The 20,484-nt window shown below is 35.5% G+C and overlaps 5 protein-coding genes across 6 annotated transcripts; 3 read left to right on the top strand and 2 right to left on the bottom strand.

Moving 5' to 3' along the window:
- The first annotated feature begins 2,403 nt into the window (after positions 1 to 2,403).
- On the top strand, positions 2,404 to 3,053 carry LOC140888606 (protein DMP4-like). The gene is made up of 2 exons (XM_073296301.1): positions 2,404 to 2,467; positions 2,656 to 3,053. The coding sequence occupies exons 1-2, from the start codon at positions 2,404 to 2,406 to the stop codon at positions 3,051 to 3,053; spliced, it is 462 nt and encodes a 153-aa protein (XP_073152402.1).
- Positions 3,054 to 3,906: 853 nt separating this feature from the next.
- LOC140886762 (dirigent protein 16-like) lies at positions 3,907 to 4,710 on the top strand. Its single transcript, XM_073293566.1, has one exon. It carries the CDS (start codon positions 3,940 to 3,942, stop codon positions 4,681 to 4,683), a length of 744 nt encoding a protein of 247 aa, XP_073149667.1. The 5' UTR covers positions 3,907 to 3,939; the 3' UTR covers positions 4,684 to 4,710.
- Positions 4,711 to 4,860: 150 nt separating this feature from the next.
- Positions 4,861 to 7,120, bottom strand: LOC140886763 (small COPII coat GTPase SAR1A-like). The gene is made up of 3 exons (XM_073293567.1): positions 6,791 to 7,120; positions 5,897 to 6,028; positions 4,861 to 5,279 (listed from the first exon to the last, which is right to left on the bottom strand). Exons 1-3 carry the CDS (start codon positions 6,917 to 6,919, stop codon positions 4,959 to 4,961), a joined length of 582 nt encoding a protein of 193 aa, XP_073149668.1. The 5' UTR covers positions 6,920 to 7,120; the 3' UTR covers positions 4,861 to 4,958.
- A 662-nt stretch (positions 7,121 to 7,782) lies between these two features.
- LOC140893156 (universal stress protein PHOS32-like) lies at positions 7,783 to 9,116 on the top strand. The gene is made up of 4 exons (XM_073302222.1): positions 7,783 to 8,058; positions 8,181 to 8,290; positions 8,443 to 8,561; positions 8,864 to 9,116. The coding sequence occupies exons 1-4, from the start codon at positions 7,884 to 7,886 to the stop codon at positions 8,949 to 8,951; spliced, it is 492 nt and encodes a 163-aa protein (XP_073158323.1). The 5' UTR covers positions 7,783 to 7,883; the 3' UTR covers positions 8,952 to 9,116.
- A 285-nt stretch (positions 9,117 to 9,401) lies between these two features.
- Positions 9,402 to 12,860, bottom strand: LOC140886279 (calreticulin-like). Of its 2 annotated transcripts, XM_073292802.1 has the most exons (15): positions 12,688 to 12,860; positions 11,929 to 12,036; positions 11,619 to 11,811; positions 11,266 to 11,524; positions 11,125 to 11,181; positions 10,958 to 11,005; positions 10,792 to 10,878; positions 10,652 to 10,709; positions 10,505 to 10,572; positions 10,310 to 10,405; positions 10,160 to 10,207; positions 10,003 to 10,032; positions 9,795 to 9,905; positions 9,650 to 9,692; positions 9,408 to 9,552 (listed from the first exon to the last, which is right to left on the bottom strand). In XM_073292802.1, exons 1-14 carry the CDS (start codon positions 12,806 to 12,808, stop codon positions 9,681 to 9,683), a joined length of 1,296 nt encoding a protein of 431 aa, XP_073148903.1. In that variant the 5' UTR covers positions 12,809 to 12,860; the 3' UTR covers positions 9,408 to 9,552; positions 9,650 to 9,680. The 2 variants fall into 2 exon arrangements, with proteins under 2 accessions (XP_073148901.1, XP_073148903.1); XM_073292800.1 differs by having other exon boundaries at positions 9,402 to 9,692; positions 12,688 to 12,859.
- Between the last annotated feature and the right edge of the window lie 7,624 nt (positions 12,861 to 20,484).

The raw sequence follows: 20,484 nt of genomic DNA, 5'->3' as shown, positions 1-20,484 counted from the left end.
TAAAGACTCTATCTTGTAAAAAACAAGTAAAAAAATATTTTGAAACAAACTAGTAAAAAAAACTCGAGCAATATATTTTTCCATTCCTTCCATTCATTTTTGAAACAAACAAGTAAAAAAAATTCGAGCAATATACCAGCCGTGGTCCACATACATGTAACTTCAGAAAACAAAATTTTTAAAACAAGCAAGTAAAGACTTTATCTTGTATGGTCCATTCCTTCCCTTCATTTACTACACCCAGCCATTGACCACATACAATACATACAGAGAAAAGATATTGAAAAAAAAGAAGAAGAAACCTTAACAAAGATCGTCCGAAAACAATGGTCCGACGGCGAACATCGGCAACAGTGGTCGGTGAGGAATTTAGACAACAGGGGAGGGGGAGAAAGACGATTTGGTGAGAAAAATAAGGGCGGGATTTAGGAATGACAAGACTTTTCCGTCTATATTAACAATTAAATGGACGGAGAAGTGAATTGGGAAAAAAAGTAAAACGTTTGGGACTAAATCGGCCCATTAAATGTATTTGGGACTAAACCGGGCACGACCCAAAATATTTGGGACTAAACCGAAATTTTTCCCACTCAAGAAACTACCATTTGTTTTGACAGTGTTAACCCGGTAGAACCCGGTCCGATTCAATTAAACCGATTGGAAATATATATGATTAAAAGTGTCACACCTCAATAGTCAATACTTGGAATGTATATGAACCAAATCGTTAATGAGTTATTCAAAACTCGATTCCGTATAAGTTTGTTGAGCTCGTTTGATGAGGTTTGTTAAGATAAACGAATCAAGTTCAATTGTTCAACCTTTACAATCTTCGGCTCGTTAGCATATGAAAAAGTTTGTTAATATTATTGATTTAGATTTTACATTTTTACTTATGACAAATATAGAAAAATCTATTAAATTTATTTATTAGAATAAAATACAAATTTAGATAAGAATATTATATTTTTCTCTAAATATATAATTTAGTGTTTTTAATAAATTTAATCAATATTTAAATTTATATTTTATATTTCTTAAGTTTATTTAAATTTAAATTTGATAAAAGCTCGAATAAGCTTGTGAGACATGAATATATTTCTTAAAATAAAGTCCGAGCTCTACTAAATTTATAAATGAGTTAAAACTCAAGCATTTCAGAGTTTGACTCGATTCGAATTGATTGCATCCCTACAAATACGTACAGACTAAAATTAATTAGATTTTAATAATTTGTCCGAATACAATGGATTTTAGACGTAGATTTCAAATATATATGCTCAAACTCTTCGAACATTAAGATATAATTATTTAGGTTCAAATTCCAATTATAAATTTTTAAACAACTCCATTTTTCAAACTTTTTTGGAAAAACATTTTTGGAGACTGAATTTTGTTGGATGAACTATATAAGATCTGATAATTATGGGAGTGGAGTGATAATTTTTAATTTCTCCAAGATAAAGTCCAACACATATTCTAATTTTAGAAAATATTTACCCGAAATTCTCCTGAAAACTAATTCAAAAGAAAACAAAACATATATTATTATTAGTGATTGAAGTAGATGATCAAAAAAGGTGCATGGCCCAACTTTTTCAAGTAGTTAACAAGTTATGCTTTCGCAATTTGTTTTTTCTATTCTAACAAGAAAAGTATGCTAACAAACCAATTGTTCCACTGGATTCAAAGTTTGTAAACGAAGAATTTAAAACGTAACGCTATAATTAGCTTACGAAATGTTTTCGAACGCCTTCCAACTTCTTATATATCGATCCAAATTCTTGATGGGGATTACTTAATATTTATTAATTCTTATATTTTAAAGAGAGATCAGAATTAATTTATATTTTCTCAAACTATGATCACAGCTCATCAAATTTGTACAATTGGAAGAAAAAAAAAAAGATGATCGAACATGCAACTGTTATTCTTTGTTGTGCACTGGATAAATCCTAGCTAGACTAATACATAATTCTAGCTACAAATCAGAATATTTAATTAAGTAAATCACACTGGACAAAATCATGTGTGACGTCATTTGTACGAAAAAACGTTCGTAGCGGGAATCAAACTCATTATTATTAGTCAAGCTCTCACTTACTTCACAAACTCAGAAATCATCGTAATGTTATAATTAATTAATCAACATACAATATCACAAGCTCCAATTAAGATTAATCCCCAACGTCATGCCCTCCCCAAATACACATATATGTCCATATATCTATACCAAAACTTATAAAACACTTCGACCTAATATTTTCCTTTTCAATCCATACATATAACACACACACTAACATGTATATATGCGTGTGCATATGTGTATATAGATATACATTTCCTAGTGAATCATCGACCATATGTATGTATAACAACCTCACACAACAAAAACTAATCAACATGGCTCCAACCACAGCCTCACCACCATGTGATCCCCCGCCCGTCCCGAGGCCAAAAAGGCTCGGCACGTCGACAAAACCCTAGCCAGCGCAGCTAACCTAGCCAACCTCCTGCCAACAGGCACAGTCCCGGCCTTCCGAACCCTAGTGCCTTCGTTTTCCAACAAGGGTGTTTGCGAAACTTCGAACAAATACCTCACAGCCAGCTTGATCCTCTTCTGCGCAACCGCATGCTTTCTTTCATCATTCACAGATAGTTTCATAGACAGTAATCAGGGTAAGTTGTACTACGGCATCGCCACCTTCGAGGGCTTTTACGTGTTCAACGGGGACGACAAAGATCGCGAAGACGAAGGAGATGATCAGCCTGTATTCGAGGATGATCAAAAGAAGGATGATACATTAATATTGGATCTATCCAAGTTTAAGATCGGTTTGATAGATTTTGTTCATGCTTTCGTGTCGCTTTTCGTGTTCTTGGTGTTTGCATTTAGTGATAGTGATGTGCATAATTGTTTTCTGGCGGGATTGGGAATCGGAGGAGCAAATGTGGATGAATTGGCGATGAATCTGCCTCTGGCTGCTGGGGCTTTCTCGAGCTTTATGTTCTTGATTTTCCCCACTACACGCAGAGGGATTGGATATGCATGAGATTTGCCTAGCTAGTTATATATCCAAGTGATATTATATATATTAATTCTTGCAACTGTACAGATTCATTTTTAATGATGCTACTTATTTTAATATTTGGAAAGACAAAATATTCCAACAAATTTTATCATATCACATGTCATTTTTTGTAGTTATGTATAATTTCTAAAAAATATTAATGTATACGTACGTTTAAACTCCATCATCATATTTTATGCAAACATCTTTAAGACATTTTATTATAACTCGTAATAAAACCATTCATAAGCAGCTATTAAAAATAAATTTAGCTTACCCTAAAAAAAAGGAATTTGCCAAAAATATTTTAATTAAGATATATATATATTTATTGTATCACGTCCCACTCCCAGCATTTATGTGAAATAAGATACTATACTTTTTTTTTTTTTTTGAAAAATAGATACTATACGTTTGAGTAATTTTATTTAGTAAAATTTAATATATTCTAATTTAAGATTAGTTAACTAAAAAAGGCTACATCAAGAGATAAAAAAAATGATTCTAGAATCTAGCCTCGTCAAGGTTCAATTAAGGTAGAAAATATTTCTAGAAAATCAAGTATATCGAGAAGAGGAGATAATGTGATGTCGCTGTTTGAATTAATTTATATTAAACATTAAGATTGCCTACGATTTTGGCTCTCCTAAATGACATTAGAATATATATGGTTGTTTAGTTGAACCTCTAAACTTGAGTTAAAATAACATGTTATATTATCTTTGTCCATGCTCGTAACAACTTCACCATGGCTACAACAACTCCACTTTTCTTGAAAACTTTCTATATATATAAAACCCACTTCAAATACCATTCTCGAACCATCAAAAACCAACACACAATAGGTTCCTTACTCAAAGGCTTGAAAATGTTGAAACAAATCACATACTTTTCAATGCTAATTGCAGCCATCAATCTCGCAACAATTGTAGCTGCAGTGGATCCTCCAGCCACAGCAACAGCTGAACCAGTGTTCGAGATGTACATGCATGACATTCTAGGCGGCAGCAACCCTACGGCCAGGCCCATCACCGGCTTGCTAGGCAGCATATACAGCGGCCAAGTGCCCTTCGCCCGCCCCCTGGGATTCTTGCCGCCGAGTGGTGGAGTAGCCATTCCCAATGCCAACGGTGCAATCCCGACCATAAATCCTAACGGGGTTCCACTAGGTACCGGCTTAGCCGGCACAACTTTTGCCGGATTACCAAACAATGGCAACTCGGTTGTCACCACGCAGTTGGGACCTGATGGATTGGGACTTGGGTTTGGAACAATCACGGTCATCGACGATTTCTTGACCTCGGCTCCAGAGTTTGGCTCCCAACAACTGGGTAAAGCACAAGGGATTTACGTCGCGAGTTCTGCAGACGGATCAGTACAGATGATGGCTTTTACAGCTATGCTTGAAGGAGGGGAATATGGGGATAGTATCAACTTTTTCGGGGTATTCAAGATTGGTGGCACCATGTCACGACTCTCTGTTACCGGTGGCTCAGGTAAGTTTAAGAACGCGTGCGGATATGCAGAGGTGCGATCTCTCATTCCAACTGGTCAGCATGTTACTGATGGTGCTGAGACATTGTTGAGGATGATAGTCCATCTCACTTATTGATCAGAGGTCAATGATCAATTGGAAAAAGAACGAGTTTGGGGGATGAGGTATTTGTATCAAAATTCATGTGTGATCAGTTTGGTTTCTGGTTTGTTTACAATTATATGAATGGAAATTGACGTACTAAAAAATTCAAGATAGCGTGCATGTTAATAGAAAATGAAAACAACCGAAATCTATGCAACATGTTTTAAAGCAAACACACTAGCAACTCAAGTACAGTGAAACATATTATCTCTACATGAAACACGAAATTGTATCACGTTTGTCGACCATTACTTAATGTACTGAGACACCCATTTGAAGCCATCTCCATAACCCATTTTACGGACGATGCTGCACATGAATACCTCAAGAGGGCGTACATTGGAGTCGGCTAAGTTTACTTTGCCCTTGCCAGTGGTGATGCCCATCAAGCCCATGTGATAACGCAACTCCTCTTCCGAGGCAGCATAAGGGATGTCGATCTTGTTGCCCAAAATCAAGAATGGGACAGTAGCCAAGGATTCATCGTAAAGGAGTGCATCAAGCTCTTTCTTTGACTCTGCAAACCTCTCCTTGTCATAAGCATCCACCAAGTAAACAACTGCATCCACCTTTCCACCAAAAAAATTATCTTATTACCCATCAGAAATTCACAGGTAAACTTGTGTATGGTAATCTCTGATAGTAAGCACCATTCTATGCAACTGCTTACAGCCAAATGGTACCAACAAAGTGATTAACCAAAAGGGATTCATGCTGATAGCAATCAATTACTACAATTACTAAGCCAAGGATAAACAAAAATCATCAAATAAATAACTTTGTAGAGAAAGCATACTGAAGGGGTTTGTAGCTTAGCGCCTTAGCCTATCTTTACTCTCCATGTTACATTGTCATTGATAGTAAAAAAGAATAGTGTCCTATTTGAGTACAGAACTCGGTTTCATATGCTCTTGAGAGTAAAGAACTTGATTTCATATTCTCTTTATTTTCCCTTTAGTATCGATGCAGAAAAATCTGGATAATCTATAAGAAATTAAGGAAACATGCTCTTAGAACAATTTCACCAAATACTTTCTCTGCTCCATTTCTCACCGCAATTCTTGGAGTTAAAAAGAGAATCTTATAGTGATAAATTTAGAAGAACGTCAAATCAAGCAATACTACAATGCAGACTAATAACTAAAGATCATTAAAAAATTAAATCCACAAGGCAAAGAAATAATACTTTGGCATAATAATCTTTCCAAACTCTGCGGGCTATTTGATGACCACCCAAATCAAAAGCCTTGAACTTGATTTTCCCAATACTCAGCTCCTCCGATGTTGGATACTGAGTTGGCTGGTGTTGCACCAATCTCTGCTTATTTCCAACACATTGACAATATTATATTCATTTCTAATCCAAGCACAAAGCATCACAGCATCAAAATAGATGAAACATTCACAGTAGGTTATAATCGTTATGTTTATGATTCTAATCCTTGAGGAAAAAATACACAAACACTTGAGCTTTACCTCTCCGAAAGAGAATCACGGATGAAATGCTAGCACAAAATGCTTGTGAGACATGTCACTTGTCAGCTAATAATATGTTCATTCCTTTATTTTTGGTGTTATGCAATGGATTATGGGACAAGAACCAACTTCCATTAATTTTCTTTAGACGAAATAAGCATCAAACTAGAAAACAATTGTAAGCAGTTACATGGTAAATTACACAATGTAAACAAATCAGATTTCTCATTGACAGATATCTTAACAAATGCATCCAAAATTCATAATCCTTTCCCCATCGGAAGATGTTCATGGAATTGTTTTCCACAGCTAAAACCAAGACGAAAAGCATCAAATTTATTTTAATCATCAGAGATAATCAATCCAGGGGCCTCAACTTCCGATTAAAATTTCTAGCATCGCAAGTACGTCAAATCACCACTATGGCCCCACATCACCCCGCCCCCTGATCACACTACGGATCCTCCTCCAATCAATCACTTCGAACAACAATTACCCCAAACAAAGACAAACGAAATCAATAAGCCTCGATCCGATTCGCAACTGATGAACACATATAATCGAAAAAACATGCTCAACAATCAAACACTAAATGAAAAGGAACCTCGTCTTTGAGCATATGAAGGAGAGTAGTTTTCCCGGCGTTGTCGAGGCCTAAGAAGAGGATTTTCGCCTCCTTCTGCCACAGCCCTAGCGACGCAAGCACTCCGTAGAACCAATCGACCAGAAACATTTTCGAATTCTTCGATCGATTCCGTATCAATTCCCCGATTAAACTGATCGATCGAGACCTCCGATCTGAAGAACCAACCGCGTAAACCAAACGAATGAGCCGATGTATGAGCGGTTCGGAAACCAAACCAAAGGAGCCCCAAATCCGGAGCCTCCAGAATCGAATCACTGGATTGATGCAATTAATCTGTTCAGTTACAAAATAATGTTTTTATTTTGCAAGTGAAATTATATCGTAATTATAAATTTTTAATATAAAAATAAATTCTCTAGAAGTAATGAAGATTATAAAATTATATTATAACGTTTAAAGAATGATTATTTTAAAACATCAAAATATAAAATCGAATAAGATAAAATGAAACTCGGAAACTTCAAAATAGTTGTAGAGAAATATACATTATTAATATTTTTTTCGTTCTAAATACATATTTCGTATTTTTTTCATGTCTTAAATATGTAGTCTAGTATGATAAAATTTTGAAAGGATGTGTAATCATTTTTGGAATGAATTAAATAACGATAAAATCATCAAAATATGATATTTTGTTTGTAAAAGTTAATTTATAAAGTCACAAGTTTATATACGGAGAAGAAAAAACGGTATAAATATTCAATACGAGGAATCATGACTTGGTCTTTTAAGTAAACATAAAATAAAATAAGATGCGGTTGTTTCTCAATCCATTTGTTGTGCTATACCACGTAACATAATAGGCCACACAAAAAGAATTAAGAATGGCGAAAGAAAAGATCAATGTAATGTGCACGAAAGTTATGGATAAAGTCGATCTCAAATGCATAATAAAGTATTAAAATTTTTTGCCCACCATTTTCAAAACCACCAAAGAGGCAGCCAATTGGATCAAATCCCATTTCCCCATATATATACACTCCATAGATATCTCAAGCCTTAGAAACACTTTGGCTTCATTGCATAATATTTCATAGGAATTTGACCATCAATGGCAGAAGAAAAGGGTCGCACGATTTTGGTTGCGGTTGATGAAGGTGACGAAAGCGCGTATGCGCTTTCTTGGTGCCTTAAAAACGTTGTTAGTGATCGAGATCCGAGAGATACCATCCTCCTCCTATATGCCAAGCCGGCTCGAGTCACGTACGCCGCTATGGATGCAACCGGTTTAGTTTGCTCGAACCTTTACTTGAATTTTTATTGCATACATACTGATTTGATGTTATAAATGTTGTGAGAATAATAGTTTGAATGTTCTTTGATGATTTCGAGTTTGTTTCATTGGTAGGATATTTGTTTTCCCCGGACGTTATCGCTACCATGGATAGGTATGGAAACGATGTTGCCAACTCGGTGATGGACAAAGCTAAATTAGTTTGCAAGGACTTGAATGATCAAGTAAGCTATATACGAACAAGATTATACGTTTCAATATGCTATATCCGTATTATAACTTTTATAGTCATTTTGTTAGTAATATTTTTGTCAAGATTCTTCTTGTTATGATTTGGATTATATCTATTTGAAGTTGTTGATTGGGGTGTGTATAGGTTAGGGTGGAGACGAGGGTGGAGCATGGGGATCCAAGGGATGTGATATGTGAGGTGGCTGATCAATTAAAGGTGGATTGTTTGGTAATGGGGAGTCATGGCTACGGTGTCATCAAAAGGTGTTCAATACATCTCTTTCCTAATATATTTATTTACGATTTGATCTTTTGTTATATGTTGTTTCGTGAAATCGATCAAACACATTTATTTTACAATAAAAAAATTATATAATTGACATAAAAAAGTAATACATTATCATAAGTGACCAAATTAAGAGATCCGTCTCACCAAATTTAGCCGCAAGATCGTCTCACAAGAGATTTTTTGTTTATTTACTTGTTTTTGAATTTGGGTTTATGATCAATAATTTCCATCTTTTGACTTCTATATTTACATACCAACATTAATTTAATAATAACAGGGCATTTTTGGGAAGTGTAAGCAACCATTGTGCGCAGAATGTGAGATGTCCGGTTTTGATAGTGAAGAAGCCTAAATCTCACCAATAAGTCCAATCTTGTTTTCGCGTTTCTTGTAATGTTTATCAATCGTTTCTGGTGATTGTATGTATCTAATAATCTGCGAGGCTTTCATGGGTTGAATGTATTGTTTCCTTTGTGATGGTTTTGGACTTTGGGAGAAAAATAATAAAAAATTTGTTTTCGTTTTACAAATTTGCTGAGTAAAGGTGCCACGTAAAAGGATGATGTAAATATATTGGGATTGGATTTGGTTCAAAGGAACAGCGAAGTCAGAATAGTGAATATATTATTCGATAATATTTGGATGCTAAAAGTCATAAAAGGTATTGATCACTGGACTTCCTTCCTCAAGAATAAAAAAGAGGAGTGTATCTTAAAACATAATTGCTTCAAATATTTGAATAATAGATAATTAAAATTATAGAGTATGAAGTAAAACACCATTTTAGCGAAAATGAATACTTGAAATGCTAGCAAGTAAAGGTGGCAAAATGATGATGAAATGAAGCAACTTAAGTACTGTCTCATAATCTAGAACAATACATGATTCTACGAGTTCTCTGATTGCACGAAATCAAAGCAATCTGCCACAGTTTCTTTAATGTGGCCGGAAACAATTAAGCCTTTTCTACAAAAAAAAAGAAGAGATCTAAAACAAGTAAATTTAGAAAAAGTAAAAATTGTAGAGCGCCATAACAGGCTCAGCTCGAGTTTTAAGAGCGAACTTTACGAAAATACCGACAGTATCCGAGCGTCCTAGAGTTCATCCTGCATAAACAATGAGTATACACATGTAAATTGAGATAAAGCGTAAAACAAGATGGTATAAAACGATTTCCATAAAAGCAGGAAAAAGATTGGTGTTTGTACATGAACATAATCGTCCACATCAGACGCAGGGTCGTCTTCCTTAGAATCTGGCTTGGCATCGTCATCAGCTTCATTGTCTTCTGCATCAGAATCAATTTCTGCATCCTCGGCCTGTTATTAGAAGACCAACAAGATAAGGACATTAAATTAGGGGGGAAAAATAGAAAACGATTGTTTATATGGTCACAAGAAAGCATTCGGGGCTTACATCGGAATCAACTGGATCCGCCTTTGACTCCTGAATTGGATACAAAATAAATAAACAGTGGAGAGAATCATAAATCAGATATAATTTTGAAAGTGATTCAAATAAGGAGCATTATTGGCAGTGAGTATAAATTCCAAATAAATATGCAAAAATGTACCTCTGCTTCTCTCTTCTTTTCTGCCTCGTCAAAAGCAGCCTTCTCACCCTGGAATGTCAGCATCATCAGGCATTAGTTTCCCTTGTTTAACGGATAAAGTGTACTTTTGAAAAACTGGAAGAGAAATACAAGGAAGAAGCATCCACATACCTCCTTTTGCTTTCCCCATGTATCTTCAGCTAGCTGCTTAGCATACTCGGGATCATCACATACCAAGACATTGTCAAACATGGTTCCAGATTTCACCTGCACAAGTATAAGTTTCCCCATGAACATGTGTAATTGTATAATCAGACACAGTAACTACAGAAACTGAACACAAAGGAAACAGCATATTTCCTGCACCTGCCACAACTCAATGCCTGCATACTTCAGATTCGAGAAAACATAGAGATCTGGATCATCCTTGAAGTCTGAGACCATGTTACAATAAGATTAGACTAATTCTTTGAAATACAACGGGCAACCAAATTCTCAAGAGATGTAAGGAACCTGGATTATCAATCAATGGTTTCTTCCATTTCCCACTGTAGTTGGGGTTCTTAATTTTCTGGCAACACAAAAAGATGGCTTTAATTAGTCTGTTTGATTTATTATACCAACGAATTCACACCAAAAAAAATTCTATAAACCTTTGGCTTCCATGGACCCTTGTATTCAGGGTTGGGAATGGTTGGTGCTGTCCACTCACCATCCTCCTCCTCGTCCCAATCATCTGGCTGCAATTAACAAGAAGTATACATAATTCAGAAGTTACAAGGAATGCAGAAACAGAACTGAAATTTGAATATAATTTACCTTTTTCGCATCAGGATCTGGAATCTCCTTCAGAATGTCATCGTAACCCTGTATAGATAAACTATAGTTTAGATATGATGTAGGCATTTAACAAAATCAGATTCTCTTAAGCCACAAGCCATCTTGGAATACTACCAACTGATGTAAAAATTAAGAAGTTAATATACCTCGGGCTTTTGGTCTTCAGGGTCAAGAATATATTCTTTGTCATCCCAGTCTTCAGGCTGTCACAAAATTCTGAGAATGGTAAGATAAACAGTTTTGGTACCGGAACAAAAATAATTCTATGTATCACTACAACCAACAACCTTCTTGGCCTCAGGGTCCTTAATAGTCTTTGGAGGGAGAAGATCCCAGTCCGAATACAAGCTACCAGATTGTTTCTCTACGTTGTCAATGAGGATGCTGTACGTAGCATCAGGGCGGAGAATGAAAGTATAGACATGAGTCAGTTGGTCAGTTTCACAAGGAACATCCTTCTTGATCAAGTGGTTTGCCCCATTGTATGTGAGAATAGCATGGACTTTCTTAGTGCTGTAGCCACAGATGTCTGGTCCAAACATGATGCTGCAGTCAACCATGTGGCACAATCAATCAACAACTGGTACAGAAATTAAAGAGGGAAAACGCTGGTAAATAAAAGGACGGTAAGAGACATAACCTATAAGGAGTGTCACCACCAAATTTCTTCTGGTCAACTTCACCACTAAGCAATTTCATGTATCCGCCACCACAGTCAAGTTTCTGTTCATGCTTGACAGAGAACTGGAAAACTAAGGTCTTGCCCTTATTGCTGAGTTCAGGGAACTCAGCTGAGATGGCATAAAATCTATAGTCTTCGCTGGTCTGAATACCTGAAATAAGTCAAGGAAAACATCAGCATTCAGCACAAGAAGTTGAGTGTTTCGTTATTCACACAAATCTACAAATCCAAGCTCTGCCATGTGCACGTTATGCAATGAGATAATTACCTTTGTCATTGGCGTCTCCATTCCATTTGCCTGAGGTGTAATTCCACTCTCCAGCCATGTTATCATCTTTCTTCCAGTCAGATTTGACCCATCGACTCTCCCATCCATCTTAATAATGCAGCCAAAGAAATAATGAGAATGCAACACAATCAAGGTAAAAAAAAAAATGCTCAAGCTAGCAAACCCTTTCCAATTGTAAACCATAAACAGACGGAATCGATCTTTCACCCTTTCCTCACTTAGGAACAAGAAAGAATAATCGTTTATCATCTTCACATGAAACATCACTCTATAACTGAAATTTATCAAACCCCATAAAAAGATCCTATAACCTCCAATTTTGGCACCACTCAACAAATCTTTAAAGTATTTCATCACACTAACTGCATTATATGTCTGCAGAAAAATTCAGGCAGCCCCAGACTAAACCATATATAGATGATCTATGATGCAACCATAATGGTGAGGGCGAGGGATCCTCTGTCAACGGACAAAGTTCATCGCTTATGTTTCTAAATCAATCAACATATTCGATACGGAATGATCTGACTCCACACTGAAACATACATGAAATGAGAATAACTTTACCAGATCTACGTCAACCAAGCAGTGTATTGCTCATCGTAATGAACTGACATCAAAACAATACGATCGCAGCAAAAAAACACAAACCAAATCCAATCAAACGACACATAAAAACAACCGAATGACGCAAAATTCAGACAAAGTAAATGAGCTGGTTGAATGCAGTAACGATACCATCGAAACGCTCTTCGAAGAACACTGTAGCAGAAGAAACCGTTAGGAGTAGAGAAACTGCAATGGGCAGGGAAAGAATATTAGGGTTCATTATCTGGAATATTCTTCGTGAGATCGCCATGGCTGATCTCTGAAGTGAGCTTGAAATGCGCCAGCTATTTGTGGGGAGAAGGGATTTTTTCCTTTCGGGCCTCTTAGAACCTATCTTTTTGTAACTGGGCCACAAGTTGGCCCAATAACCATATATCCCAGTTGGGTAAATCCACTGTGCTTGGTGTAGCGTCTAGTAGTGTCTACTTTGATTTTTTAATTTTTTTTTTAAATGTGTCTACTTTAATTAATTATTAATTAATTTAGGAATTAAAAAAATTTACAGTACCGATTCTCCAAAATTAATAATAATATATTCCCAGACCAATAATACTTGCCCAAACTGCAAAAAGAAAGTAATCTATACTTCTATACTATATTATAATGTTTGTGTGAGACCCCGTTTCTAATCTTTTAAACTCGAATAATTAATCATAATCGAACACGAATAGCCGCGGAAAAACGAATAATATTTTTTTTTTCAAAGAGCCTAGGCTACGTGGGCAGAGGGCTCGCGAAGGGCTCGCGCCCGCGCGAGGAGAGTGCTCGAGCGCGCAGGCCAAAATTCCCGAGCCCTCCCAGGCTGCTCGCGCGCGCGTGGACAGGCCTCGCCCGCGCGCAGGCCAAACGGGCAGAGAGAGAGCAGAAGCCTGGAACGCTACCAAAAAAATCAATCCACAACAACTCCAATCAATTCCAAGCTCCAACATACATACATATCGATAATTAGAACAGGCAACATAATCGAAGTTCTGCCCAAAATACAATACTATGTCGAGTTCGAAAATAGAGTTCTAAAGACTCAACAAAACTAATACAAGTTCAACGGGCTCGACCCTACGACGCGGAGTCTCACTTTTATCAATCTCACCCCAAGTTAACCAAGACAACTCGGTCTAGCTCCTGATCCTCCTGTTGTCAAGTACACATACAAACAAAGACAACAGCCGGATAAACCGGTTAGAGATATAATTTCTAAGTAAAAGAGACAGACATGCAATAACAGATAAACACCTCATATTGAAATGCAATAATCAATAACAAATCAAAATGAGAATGAATGTGTGCATGACTTCAAAACTCGGGACTATCAAATCAGATAATCGGAATATCAATCGGTATTTGGTTGGGATCCCGGGGCCAAGTCTTCACAACAACTCACCGACACACCCATTCGGGGTGGATGTCATTCAACTCAACCCCTAGATTTCAGAGCAACTATAAGAAGTATTCTGGCACTTGGAAAAACTCGAAATCCAATACCACTTCAATATAGCTCCCTAAATCGTCTAATTTCAAAACGAATCGAGAAATCGGTTCAATATGGATGCAAGTGTAAATAAAATGATCAATCAAATTCACACAAGCAAATAAACATGCAGTATGTGATTTTCGGGGCTCGAGAATCAATCGAACTCGAGTATTCAACCCCATTCGAATCAATGCCATCTTTTACCTTTCAAGTCCGTCGAGGATTCAAATCTGAAAATAACAACGAACTCAAATAAATAATCAATCGAATCACAACAAATCGAAACAAGGAAAACTCAATCAATATACCGTCTTCGATTCTCAATTCGATCAACTCCCAAGTTCGATCCAAACCCGAAACTCCAATCCAAATCTGAAAATGAAGATTATACGGATTCGGTGTCAATCCAACAACTCAAACAAACCCGAAATTGAACCAAACAAACAACCGATAAACCAAAACTCGATTTCGACGGCATAACGGCTAAAATCGGTCAAACAAAAAATCATCAACATCATCAAACCATGCTATACCATCCATATCAACTTCTCAACCAACAAATCAATCAAAATCCAACCAAAATCCAACACCCCATTTTTGAAATATGCCTAAAAAATCATATAAAATCCAAACTCCGTTTTTTTACCAAACCGACTTCGAATACACGATTTAAGCTAACTCAATAACAACATACTCGAAGATTATCAAATTCTGACAGCCCAACAAAAATCAAAGTTCGAAGATCGTAGCAAAACTTACGTCAGAACGAAGCACTCATTGCAGTGATCGTGAAACTCAACTCGGAATCAAAATCTGACGGTCGGATCGTGCGAATCAGACGAAAGAAAAGCTTGAGGGATCGTTGGCTATGGCTTCCACTCAGTACGTACGAAATGGAGAAGGGAAGGGGAGAGGTATGGAGTGATGGGAAAGGCAACTTGCCTTAGGATAATATATATAATCCATATTTTGTATTTCGGTCCCTGAAACTTCCAATTTAATTCGATTCAATCCCGGCTCAAATAATCTCCAAAATAAATAATAATCAATCCCAATAATCACGAAAAGTAATTAATTTCAGGGCCTTACAGTTTGAGACCATTATAAAAACTATTTTTGGTATGGTATGATGACACCAAAATTTTCTTCCAGTTTTGCCCTTTGATTGCAACCAAATTTTCACTTTGTATCAGTTTCTTCCATTTTCTCTTCAATTGAAAATCTAACTTCTCACACACATATATTTTCGGAGCACAAAATTTTAATATAATACATTATATTACACATTCAAAGCGTGTGCTCCGTAAATAATAATATATAATATCTATGAAGATGGGCCACGTTTTTCTCCTACCTTTCTTATGTAACTGATTTTGACTTGGTCTTTGCATTTTAAATTAACCTTCCATTTCCCAATTTGCTGCTATTAATTTTGGATTTGGGCCTCTTCATTTCTGATGGGCCGGGATAACTAGACTGTGAGGCAAAGCATCAGTAACTGGTCTCCAATTTCTTCTTCATTTTGGGCCTAACAAATAATTTAATTTTTGGCTGAACAAGAACTCATTCGTTAAAATAATACAGCACAATGGTTTTCGTATATCATATTATGTGTTTAGTTTAATTTACACATTAGTAAATTGATGATTGAATTGATGGTGTTTATTTACTATAGTTTTTCCCCTCCATTATATTGTGTTTTTTTTTTCCATTTATTGATATAAACCACGAATCAATTTTTTTTGTTTGGTGTTTATGTATATTGTCTATTACTATATATAAAGGGATAGAGCATAATAGGAACCGGTGAAACTTTTTTACACTTCAATCATACTCTTCTAACTTTTCACTACCCATTATCCATATTTTTTTAAAAAAACAATAATCTCATTCAATCATGTTAATCTATGTATTTTTTTTTCACAATCTCAATATTTTAACACACCTAGCATCTATATTTTAATTGGTTAATCATTCAATGACTCCAAATAAAGTATTGGAGGATCATTTGAAAGAGAAAAAGAGAAAATAGGTCGAAAAAAAAGTGATAAAAAAAAGTGAGATGACCATAGAAAAAAGAGAGAGAAAAAAAGACGAAAAAAATATTGAAAGAAAAAGGCACAAAAAAATATATATGACTCAAAAGAGTGAGTTGCGAGAGATTTTACATGCACATGTTTCATTTAAGTTGAACAATGTTGTCTCTCTTTTGCATGAATTTGATGACTTATTCGACTGTTATCCGCATTACAAAACAAAGTAAGTGGCTTCAGAGGTTGTTTGGCGAAGTGATAGGATCGAAAACGGTGTGTAGAGAGGATGAATACACACTTTAAAATATTGAGCTACAATAACTCGTTGTTGAAAGGTTCGAATACAAATCGAGCACCGATAAATTATATCGAGTTTGGTTACAAAACCAAGTGAAAAAAATTCAAAATAATTCATCTAAAAACTGATTAAGCATTTGAGAAATCATTTGAAAAGATTGCAAGTTGAAATAGTAAAAACATTTTGGTTGAAGCATTTTATCAAACACTTTGTATGCAATATTTTGGTACTTTAAAGAACATATAAATGCTTCAACAAATCACCCAAAAACAATAGCAAGAAGTAAGTGCGATAAATTAAAGAGACACCAATTTGTTTATGGATGTTTGGAACTCAATCACTTACGTCACCCCTTCTTCTTCACAGGAAAGGATACTCGAAAAGACTTTGAACATTACAACGTCTTGTAATCATCTCACTCCAAATTTAGGACTTACCCCACCGTCTAAGTTGGAACTCCTAGATTCTAAACTCGACTACAGATCGCAACCTCACAATCCGCATAATATTAACGTTTTTATACCAAGACTTACAAACACAATCTTTAACGTATTTGTGTAAAGACTATCACTAAACTAATGTAAACAAATCATGTAATAAATGTGTGTGAGCGAGTTGAGGTTGGGGTGTGAAGTACTTGACTGTGAAAGCTCAAAAAATCTTCTCACAAGGACAACCTCTTGAATAAGTTGAGCTGAATCTATTAGTAGGTTTTCAAATTATAAAATGAAAATCTTATCTTATGATCTAAATATTAAATTTTTATTAGGTTCGGATTTAATTCCTTTTGAAATAAAAAATTGTATAAAATTTCATTTTAAAAAATAATTTAAAAATAAAATATTTAGACACACAATGGTGTGTGCATTATCGCTATTATATATATATATATCAAAATAAAGAAATTAAAATGGAAAATTTTTATTTCTTATGTTGATATATATATATATATATATATATATATATATATATATATATATATATAATGAGATATTTGATTTTTTGAAATCAAATCATTATCTAAATTGATAATTGATAGTTAAAGATAATATGATCATCATTAAGTTGTTATTATTATTATTATTATTATTATTTTGAAAATATTATAATTATTAATTAATATGTATATATATGCAGTTATCGAGAATTGAGAAAAGCAAGACAGATTTTCAGTTTGGAGATTTTGACATTCACGTGAAATGAGTTCTCACCCAAGTCAATTATTGATTTTCGAGTTCTTTATACAATCTATATTATACAATCTATATATCATTTCGAATATATATATATTTATATCCAATCCTCTGCACTTTAGGGTGCAGAAAAACTGTGTGCGATCACTAAAACCCGGTAGTGAGTTTTAGTGATTTTTATTTTTTTGTTTTTACACCACTAAAACCCACTATCGAATTTTAGTGGTCGCACACAGTTTTCCTGCACTGCAGGGGATCAAAATTATATGTATATATATATATATATATATATATATATAATTGCATATTCTTTTCAAATTCGATGGGCTGTATGCATTGTCTCCGTGTGATGGTTTTGGACTTCGGCAAAAATGAAAAAAAAAATAGCTTTACAAGTTTGTTGAGTAAAGGTGCCGTTTGTAAAGAAGATGGATTGATTAAAAGGTTGCACGAATACATGTAAACAAAAAACAAAAAAGGACGCACGAATAGTAGATGAATACTTGAAGTAAAAGCAAGTAGAAGTGGCAAAATGATGGATTGATTAAAAGGTTGCACGAATACATGTAAACAAAAAACAAAAAAGGTTGCACGAATAGTAAATGAATACTTGAAGTACAAGCAAGTAGAAGTGGTAAAATGATGGATTGATTAAAAGGTTGCACGAATACATGTATACAATACACAAAAAAGGTTGCACGAATAGTAAATGAATACTTGAAGTAAAAGCAAGTAGAAGTGGCAAAATGATGAAATCACGCAACTTGAGTACTGTCAGATTCTGTAGATAATATATGATTTGAATTAATTCTGTATTATGGTAGATAAATCCTGCAAATTATGTTATTTGTATGGTGAATATTCTATCCCAGATTTGTAGGGATCTCATTACTAAATTTAGAAGATTAGGCTCTTATTTATATGTTACATTGTAATCAGTTGAAAAAGATAAGAAATATATTATTTTCTACGCTTTGTTTTGGTATCAGAGCCACTTTTCATCCATCTCCAGTAAAATGTCCGATAGTACCGTAACTAGTCCTAAATCTGATGCTGCCACCGTCGAACATATTGCGGCAACAGGGGAGTTACAAAATCTTCATTCTGCTCATAGATTGAATGGAAAAAATTACTTGAAATGGTCCCAACTTGTCAAGACCTTTCTGAAAGGTCGAGGACGGCTGGATCATTTAACAGGTACTGGACCTTCGGAGAAGGATCCCAAATATGCATCTTGGGATGAACAAGATTCCATGGTAATGTCTTGGCTATGGAATTCGATGCTGCCTGAGATTAGTGATACATGCATGTTCCTTGGATCAGCCAAAGAAATTTGGGAGGCCATGCGACAGACTTACTCCAGGGCTAATGATGCAGCCCAGATTTATGAAGTTAAGTCAAAGATCGCAACAACAAAGCAAGGAAATCAGACCACAACAGAGTACGCTAATCTCTTACAAGGACTATGGCAAGAGCTGGATCAATACCAGTGCATTAAGATGACTTGTGCATCAGATGCTACAGTCTTAAAGCAGTTTATTGAAAGGGAACGAACCTATGAATTTTTGGTTGGCCTCAACATGGAGTTCGATGCAGTCAGAGTGCAAATTTTAGGGAAGGCCGATCTGCCTTCCTTAAATGAAACAATCTCGACCATTCGGGCAGAAGAGGGCCGCAGACGGGTGATGCTCGAGACCCGCGGAGAGGAAGGATCTGCACTTGTTGCTAAAACGGTTGGGATAAAGGAATACAAGTTCAACAATCAACACAAAAAATCAAGATTCAACAGTCGTGAATCTCTATATTGCACTTACTGCAAAAAGAATAGTCACACCAAAGATCAGTGTTGGAAGCTACATGGTAGGCCTGATCGAAACATTGATGAAGGAGGAAAGGCACATATGGTAAGTGCACCATTAAACAATGAAGGAAGCACACAAAACCTTGCTGCAAGATTAAGTGAGCAGGAGATTAAGGCGTTGAAAATTTCTTAGGGTCACTTGAGAAACCCTCCTTGTCAGGTACTAGCTCCTTGGCTTTTTCAGGTATCGGTCCTATTTCTTGCTTTGTTAATATCTCTGAAAAGATTTCTCCAAAGTTATGGATAATCGATTCCGGAGCCACTGATCACATGACCTATAATTCCAAATCCTTCTCTACCTATACACCATGCTCTAGCCATAAGAAAATCACCTTAGCTGATGGATCTTTCACTACCATTGCTGGTCAAGGTGATATTTATATAAGCCCATCCCTTGTTCTTAAAAATGTCCTCCATGTTCCAAAGTTGTTTGCAAACTTAATCTCCATTAAGAAACTAACCATGGATTCCAATTGTTGTGTAACCTTCTTCTCTTCCCACTGTGAGTTTCAGGAACTGAAAATGAAGAGGATGATTGGACGTGCTAATGAGAGGAATGGTCTTTTCTATCTAGAAAGTCAAAGTGGAGGAACTAGGGTGGAGAGATCCTTATCCGCATCATTCTTTTCTGAGTCTATTTTGTCAACTAAAAATAAAATTTGGCTTTTTCATCATCGTTTAGGTCATCCTTCCTTTAGGGTCCTTAAGCTAATGTTTCCTTTATGGTTTAAAGAAAATAAATTAGAGTCTTTTCATTGTAATGACTGTGAATTTGCAAAACACAAACGTGTTTCATTTCCAGCAAGCAATAAAAGAACTATTATTCCATTCTCTTTAATTCATAGCGATATATGGGGTCCCTCTAGTGTTCCCAATATCTCTTGTGCCAAGTGGTTTGTGTCTTTTATCGATGACTGCACTCGCATGACGTGGATTTATCTTTTGAAAAATAAATCTGAAGTTAGCACTATTTTTCCAAAATTCTATAATATGATTAAGACGCAATTTGATGTGAGAATTAAAAGATTTAGGTCTGACAATGCCAAAGATTACTTTAATATGTACCTTTC

Source organism: Henckelia pumila, chromosome 3 (genome assembly GCF_033568475.1).
Source record: "Henckelia pumila isolate YLH828 chromosome 3, ASM3356847v2, whole genome shotgun sequence".
Lineage (NCBI taxonomy): Eukaryota > Viridiplantae > Streptophyta > Magnoliopsida > Lamiales > Gesneriaceae > Henckelia > Henckelia pumila.
The sequence above is the reverse complement of the archived record's forward strand: the minus strand, read 5'-3'. Positions and strand labels throughout refer to the sequence as shown.

Coding starts and splice junctions, on each gene's coding strand:
- LOC140886279 (XM_073292802.1), bottom strand. CDS start 12,808: ATGGCGATCTCACGAAGAATATTCCAGATAATGAACCCTAATATTCTT. Junction 12,037..12,687: donor CTTCGAAGAGCGTTTCGATG/GTATCGTTACTG, acceptor TGCATTATTAAG/ATGGATGGGAGAGTCGATGG. Junction 11,812..11,928: donor TGGAGACGCCAATGACAAAG/GTAATTATCTCA, acceptor GACTTATTTCAG/GTATTCAGACCAGCGAAGAC.
- LOC140886763 (XM_073293567.1), bottom strand. CDS start 6,919: ATGTTTCTGGTCGATTGGTTCTACGGAGTGCTTGCGTCGCTAGGGCTG. Junction 6,029..6,790: donor TTCATATGCTCAAAGACGAG/GTTCCTTTTCAT, acceptor GGAAATAAGCAG/AGATTGGTGCAACACCAGCC. Junction 5,280..5,896: donor GGAAAGATTATTATGCCAAA/GTATTATTTCTT, acceptor TTTGGTGGAAAG/GTGGATGCAGTTGTTTACTT.
- LOC140886762 (XM_073293566.1), top strand. CDS start 3,940: ATGTTGAAACAAATCACATACTTTTCAATGCTAATTGCAGCCATCAAT.
- LOC140888606 (XM_073296301.1), top strand. CDS start 2,404: ATGGCTCCAACCACAGCCTCACCACCATGTGATCCCCCGCCCGTCCCG. Junction 2,468..2,655: donor CCCGAGGCCAAAAAGGCTCG/GCACGTCGACAA, acceptor CATCATTCACAG/ATAGTTTCATAGACAGTAAT.
- LOC140893156 (XM_073302222.1), top strand. CDS start 7,884: ATGGCAGAAGAAAAGGGTCGCACGATTTTGGTTGCGGTTGATGAAGGT. Junction 8,059..8,180: donor CGCCGCTATGGATGCAACCG/GTTTAGTTTGCT, acceptor TTTCATTGGTAG/GATATTTGTTTTCCCCGGAC. Junction 8,291..8,442: donor GCAAGGACTTGAATGATCAA/GTAAGCTATATA, acceptor GGGTGTGTATAG/GTTAGGGTGGAGACGAGGGT.